We start from the raw sequence: 7,555 nt of genomic DNA, 5'->3' as shown, positions 1-7,555 counted from the left end.
GCCTGAGAGTCCTCATTTCTAACAGCTGGTGTTGCTCTGGTGTGGGGACTGCATTTTCAGAACTACTGCTTTTTAAACTAACGTATTTAACTCTTCTGGCACTTAAACTCTAGAGGAGCTCACAACAAAATACTAATTCCAGAGGTGGATTACTGAAGAAAATTTTATAGGTTCCACATAGTAATTCAGTTCTTGAATATTTTTTAGGTCTGTTGCTCAGTGACTCTAGCCCCGCACATTATTTCCTTTGTAACTGAAGCTTCTATTTCCAATAGAAAATATACAATAAATACTAATTTGTTTGCTAACAAAGAATTTATCTTTTTTTCAGGTCACTTTTGTGAGAGAAATGCTTTTAAAGACAAAGGGGAAACAAGACAGAAAACAAATCTCATTTCATTTGTGAATTTATTTCTTCATATAAACAACTTATGGATGTATGAGTAATCCTAACATTTCACATTATGCTTCATGGAGTTTTCTTTGGTTAAAATAATATCTGGAATACGGCGAACTTCCCTTTTCATTCAGGTGTGTTGTTGTTGATCAAGATGTCTACCTACCCCTTGGTGCAGTCTTGCCATGGAAGTAGTATGGTGTAGTCACCCAAAAACACAGAATAACCAACAAATTTCCCTTTCAACTCCCTGTAAGTTGGAACCATTAGAGGGAGGGATTTTTTTTTTACCACCCCACCTGGCCTGCAATTTTGGGTCAGTCCCCAAGATAAGGAGCTACTCGTGGAATTTGGCATCGTTGTGAGAAAGATTATGTTTTACTAAAGCCATATGTATTTTTTAGCTCAAAAAAAGCAAAAAATGGATATGAGCAAGGCAGCGTGTGTTGTAATGGAAAATTACTTTCTTCCAAGTTAAACTGATGCCCAGTATTAGGGTTAAGATTCCAGCTGAGGTCCTTGGGAGCTTCGGATGTTGGCAGGGGACTATTTCCCGACTTTAATTTGGTCCTTATTTGTGACTCATTGTAATTACAATTTTCTACCTTACTAGTAATGCTCTTCTGTACTTGGAGGGAGATGTAAGGCTTAGAAATCCCAGATTTGGTCTGAAAGCATTATCTGCAAGTCAGCACAGGATGGAGGAACACTGTGGGTTCCATCAGTGGTTCTCTGCATTTACCTAGCCAACGCTTGGGCCAATAAAGCTTTAAAAATTTAAAACAATTTTAGGGGTTTATATAGTTTTAGGCTATTAAACATTAACTGCATAAAATATTAAAATTGTCCAAATTCTTTTTCATAAACCACTTTTTGATAATTCTGGTGTATGTTTCCTTCTTTTTCCTGGTCTTGACTAATCATCCTCCTTGAGACACTACACTTGCATGGTAAATGCTTTATCAGGTCCTTTCACTGTTCACATTCTGGATGCTAAGACTTTTTCCAGCAGTAATACATTATTTTGAAAGCTACCAGTATAACAACACTTGTCAGTTCTAAAAGCACCTGAGCTTCAAATTGCAAACTCCTGACATTTCACTGAATAAGATGGGAATGACTTAGGAAGACAGTGTATGCAAATAACCTGTTCTCAGAGCGAAACCAAACTCCCTAACTGTAGCTGTTCAACATTTGAGTAGTTTGGGTACTGGATGCTGCTTTTTGGTATACTGTTGCAGGTAAAAAAGCATGTATAATGTGCTTTCTACTACAGCCCTACTCATTAGAGTGGACCAGATCTGAATATAGAGAAATTAATTGAATAACCCAATTATGTTGTCCTTACTGCCATATGCACCGGAAAGGAGTGTGATTTTTTTTTTTTTTAAATTGTTAGAGAAAGAGAGCACGCGACTGGCCTAAGGGTGGTGAGGGGTAGAGGGAGAGGGACAAGCAGACTCCCGCTGAGCAGGGAGCCCTACGTGAGGCTCGAACTCAGGACCCCAAGGTCACGACCTGAGCCAAGGCAGATATTAACCAACTGAGCCACCCAGGTGCCCCTTAATTTTTTTTTTAAGTTAAGAAAAAATTGAAATAAAGATGTGTACTATTTGCTTTTCTCAGTCTGGCTGAACAATGATGCATCCCATTTTTGGTGATCTGCTTAATGATAAGATTGCCTATGGCCTAGATATAAAGCTCAGTTATGTATTCTATATTGTATATACTTTCTAAGACTGCTTTGGTTTTGACCTATAGTACTAAAGAAATCTGTAAACCTTCTAAGGTGCTGCTTGAGAGTTGCTTTGTTTTCCAGAGAAACCATGGCTCAAGCTTTGTACACATTTTATTTAAATGTCAAAGTGGCAGCATTATCAGTATCTGATGGAATTAGCTGCCTCATCAGAGAACCAGCAAGAAAGCAATGAAGTGCGAGTCTCTAGACGATTCAAGTCTTCTCCATCCTTAGGAAACCAGAACTTTCAGAGTAGACAGGTGTGCTTTACATCTGGCTATAGAGAAGCTATAGTTTAGAACAAAAGGTATTAAATTGTGTGGCTCTACTTTCTCTTCCTAGTAGACACAACTGTTTACATAATTTACTACCACATCTGGCATAAAACTGGTAGAAGTCGAGATGGACAACTCAAAGGTTGTGTTACCCCAAATAATCTCACACTTTTATCTTTCTTCCTTGACCCTGCTTTCTGTGACAATAACTCGCTCAATTTCCCCATGATTAATAGTTTCTTAATCTGTCACAAGTTTTTTTTTTTTAATCCTTGCTGACTTCCCAGTGTGTATTCCTTAACTTCTAAAGGAATTATTCATCAGATTTTCTACTGGATTTCTAGCCTGGCCTTCCCTCTTGGATAAACAGCACATCGCCTTTTAATGCGTGCTTGTAAAGCTGATACTATCTTAAGCATGATTTTGAGAACAGAAATTTTCTTTAAAAACCCATTTCTCTTATGCATTATTTGAACGTACTATCTCCCTGACTGTTCCTGACCCACCACCACTGCTCACGCAAAACGCATTAACTTTTCTCCTAGAAAGCTATGAAGTTAGATACAGTACCAGTCATACATGATTCAGTATAGATGAAAAAATTCCAATCCCAGCCATCATTTAGCTAAAAAATTACACATTAGTATCCCCCTTGTTTTGAAGTCCTGAGACTTGAGATACCAAAAAAAAAAAAAAAAAATAGACCAACATTTGGTGTTTTATTGAGAACAATGTAGGAAAAGGCAATATGTAAAGTAAAAATGGCTCTCTGAAATGTCTGTACAATGTATGTGGTCTACCATATATGACATTCTGAAAAATTTCATTAAAATTATAAATTATAAAACCAATCCGGAACTAAATAATTTTACACATCTCCATAGTCCAGACTGAGTTTGACTTCTTAGTTTGCCAAATATTTCTTAAGAGACTATGAGAGACCTGTGGGGAGTCTCTAGAAGCAGTAACTCTTCACACGAGGCACAGTGTGGCAGATAAACCTCGGCTGGCTTCCCACTGTTCATAGTAAGGGCACAGGATCTGGCTTTTGAAAATTACTTGATGGATTCCAAGAACAAGTATAAAAGTCCACAAGTAATATCTTCTTTTAGGCCCCCTACTGTCCTGGCTTATATTTTTTTTGCTGTATTTTAGATTCCGATTTATCTTTTCGAAGAATAAGGATAACTTCAAATACACGAAGTTGTCACCTCCAATTCAGGATCTGTGGCAACTGCATATTACAAACAGCTCAGACCTCCTCCCTCAAATCTGCCTACCAAGTTAGAAAGTCATCCTTCAGGGGCAGCAAATTCACACCTTATTTAGTGCTTTGGTAACTTGAGTATCACATACACACTTAATTGTTTTTAACACAGAAATTCACCAGGGCTAGTAGAAAATTTCAAGTTAGAAAAAAGACTTTTAATTTTCTTAAATATTCCTCCTGTATACCATTCCACATTGTGGAAAACCTGAATTATGCAGTCTGGAGACAACATCGAGATTTCAGAACACTGGCACAAATACTTACATCTATATTTTATAATATATTAGAACCACCATGTCCTGTCTTAGAGCCTGTAACAGATAACAGGCCTGAAACTGCAAAAGAGTTACAGATGAAATGTCAAATCTGGAGGTGTCAGCTGTGCCAGAGTCCCAAAACAGGTCTGGAAATAACTCCATCCCAACTCTCCGTTCCGTCACTGCAGCTGTACTCTGTATGCACCTATTAGCAGCTTAACCTGTTGAAAGAAAATAGGCACAAGTATCAGTACAGATACCTCTGCAGAGTTCCCCTTTCTTAGAAGAGGGAAAACACTCACACAACCAAGATTTGTCTGTCTTATTTGGCAATGTTCTCAAATTGGTTATCAAATCAGGGTCTTAGGTTATCACTTTTAATAAAAAATCCAAGTGCTTATGATTTGATTTTTAGATTATTATAGTAAATAACTACTATTTCTTGCATAGACTTTTGGCCCGGCTTCAATGTTAAGTGAACAGCCTAGAGACATACGTAAAATGTCATACATTAAATAACAAAGGCAGAATACAGCTCCGACGGCTCAGTACCGGAGAGATGCATCCTTACCATCAGTCCCTTTCTTGACACACAATTTATGTCTAACACATCTGTAGATTCCGGTGCGCTGCTATCCAGAGAGCACTTGTCTCCAGGACAGGCACACCAGGAACACAGCATTCTCGGAAGTTTTTTCTGCTGTTGCTGATGGAATCTGGAGTAGCAATAGGAGTAGCTGCACTAAATGTGAGGAAAGGATTTTCACCTTGGCAGAAGGCGCTTCCGTCAACCTTATGAAGAGTTTATTGAGGCCTGCAGCAGGGCTGAACGAGTAAACAAAATGACTATCCTACGGAGAGAGACCAACCAGTCAGTGTTTCCTCAGACAAAATTCGACATCTGAGAGCATCACTGTATCTTAACAGAAACATTTCAGATTCCAATGATGTAAAACAGAAAACAAGTTTTATACTTTATATAGATCAGTTTGCTGTGATTAGTTTTCTCTTGATTTATTAAAAAGATACAAATGACAAAAAAGCTTGTAAAATTTAGCTGCAAAAACAGCATCCAGATAAATCTGTAGGATTAGCATGTATGCAGCCATATACAGCATCAGTGTTAAAAAATCTTCATAAACAGTTGATTTTGCTTAATTCAGCCTAAGGAAAGAATTCTAAGTATAGAAAAGGAAACATACACAAAGATTCTTTAAGACCCTTTCTGTTAAAAAAAATTTATATACCCACTAATACATTATTTTATTATAAATCAAAATTACAATATGATGGTTAACTAAAGCTACATACATTAAAACTAAGCATAAATACACCCATGTTCTAGGTACTGGAAGCACAGAATGGGTATACTTTTAAAATTTCCTAAATTTCCTTTAGGTGAATGTTTGTAATTATAATGGTGGGAAAATGCAGAATATTTAAAATCAGTATGTTGCTTATACCTTAAGAATTTATATTCAGAATGCACTAAGACATTATGGTAAACATAACTTAAGGCATATATATCAAACATGAGAAATCCAAATTCTTATGACAAAATTTTGGATAATTTTACTTTAGAATTATGGGTTATTGCCTCATTTCCAACTGGCTTAATTATAATTAACATATTTTATTAAAACACACAACTAAAAGTCATCTGTGCTTCTGGATTAGAAGAATGTTAATGAACTACAGAAAATCTTACCAGAAAAACTGGAAGTTGAAATTTATCATTTAAAACTACAGCTTGTACACTACACGGTCCACAGAGCCGAGCAATAACTTCTTTACCCAAAAAGTTGGCATGGAAAATAAACAGCAGGATGCCAGAGCCTGAATAAGGGAGATATAAACATAGATTTTAATACCAATCCTACCATGGCCACCTTTCAACTCTGAGGAAGGCGCACCTGTACAAGTTGGGAGCAGTCCCCTCAGTAAGCCTGGTGGTGCACACCCACCTGGTGCCCACTCACACCAATGAGTCCAATTTCAAAACCTGGTGTTACCTAGCATTTTTCAAACCACAGGGACCCCTTTTATTTTTTGTCCCAAGTAATCCCTACTGACAACTCATGGAACAAATTTTTAAAAGAGAAGAAAGAGAAATTAGGGAAGCGATTCCATTTACAATAGCACCAAAAACCGTATCTTGGAATAAACTTAACCAGAGAGGTAAAGGATCAATACTCTAGAAACTACAGAGCACTGATGAAAGACATTGAAGAAGACACAAAAAGATAGAAAAACATTCCATGCTCATGGATCAGAAGAATAAACATACTTAAAATGTCCATGCTACCCAGAGCAATCTACACTTTCAACACCATCCCGATCAAAATACAACGCCATTTTTCAAAGAGCTGGAACAAACAATCCTAAAATTTGTGTGGAACTAGAAAAGACCCTGAATTGCCAAGGAAATGTTGAAAAAGATAAACAAGGCTAGGGGCATCATGTTGCCTGATTTCAAGCTATACTACAAAGCTGTGTTCACAAAGACAGCATGGTACTGGCACAAAAACAGACACATAGACCAATGGGACAGAATAGAGAGCCCAGAAATGGACCCTCAGCTCTATGGTCAACTAATCTTTGACAAAGCAGGAAAAAACATCTGGTGGGAAAAAGACAGTCTCTTCAATAAATGGTGCTGGAAAAATTGGACAGCTATATGCGTTTCCAAAGGCAAGGGAAGCAAAAGAAAAAATGAACTTTTGGGACTCCATCAAGATAAAAAGCTGCTGAACAGCAAAGGAAACAGTCATCAAAACTAAGGCAGCCCACAGAATGGGAGAAGATATTTGCAAATGAAACTACAGATAAAAGGTATCCAAGATCTATAAAGAACTTCTCAAACTCAATACATGAGAAACAAATAATCAAATCAAAAAGGGGCAGAAGATATGACCAGACACTTTTCCAATGAAGACCACACAGATGGCTAACAGACATGAAAAAATGTTCAACATCATTAGCCATCAGGGAAATTCAAATCAAAACCACAGTGAGATACCGCCTTACACCAGTTAGAATGGCAAAAATTGACAAGGCAAGAAACAACAAATGTTGGAGAGGATGTGGAGAAAGGGGATCCCTCCTACATTGTTGGTGGCAATGCAAGTTGGTACAGCCACTATGGAAAACAGTGTGGAGGTCCCTTAAAAAGTTAAAAATAGGGCTGCCCTATGACCCAGCAATTGCACTACTGGGTATTTACCCCAAAGATACAGAGAGGGGCCATATGCACCCCAATGTTCATAGCAGCATTGTCCACAATAGCTAAACTCTGGAAGGAGCCGAGATGCCCTTCAACAGACGAATGGATAAAGAAGATGTGGTCCATATATACAATGGAATATTACTCAGCCTTCAGAAAGAACAATTACCCAACATTTGCAGCAACATGGATGGGACTGGAGGAGATTATGCTAAGTGAAATAAGTCAAGCTGAGAAAGAAATATCATATGGTTTCACTCATTTGTGGAACATAAGGAATAGCAGGGAGAAGGAAGGGAAGAATGAAGGGGATAAACAGAAGGGGGAATGAACCACGAGAGACTATGGACTCTGGAAAACAAACTGAGGGCTTCGGCGGGGGGGGGGGGGGGGGG

The 7,555-nt window shown here is 37.9% G+C and overlaps 1 protein-coding gene across 2 annotated transcripts in view; it reads right to left on the bottom strand.

Annotated features, from left to right (window-relative positions):
- Positions 1-390: 390 nt before the first annotated feature.
- MPHOSPH8 (M-phase phosphoprotein 8) overlaps positions 391-7,555 on the bottom strand; it is a 73,316-nt gene continuing 66,151 nt past the window's right edge. For both annotated transcript variants that reach the window (XM_008692271.2, XM_040621147.1), the window contains 3 exons: positions 5,646-5,773; positions 4,705-4,788; positions 391-4,158 (listed from right to left, as the gene is read on the bottom strand). In XM_008692271.2, coding sequence (XP_008690493.2) covers positions 4,117-4,158; positions 4,705-4,788; positions 5,646-5,773 — 254 coding nt within the window. In that variant the 3' untranslated portion in view covers positions 391-4,116. The remainder of the gene's footprint in view (positions 4,159-4,704; positions 4,789-5,645; positions 5,774-7,555) is intronic.

Source organism: Ursus maritimus, unplaced genomic scaffold (genome assembly GCF_017311325.1).
Source record: "Ursus maritimus isolate PB19 unplaced genomic scaffold, ASM1731132v1 scaffold_10, whole genome shotgun sequence".
Classification (NCBI taxonomy): Eukaryota; Metazoa; Chordata; class Mammalia; order Carnivora; family Ursidae; genus Ursus; species Ursus maritimus.
This window is presented reverse-complemented; position numbering and strand designations above follow the sequence as displayed.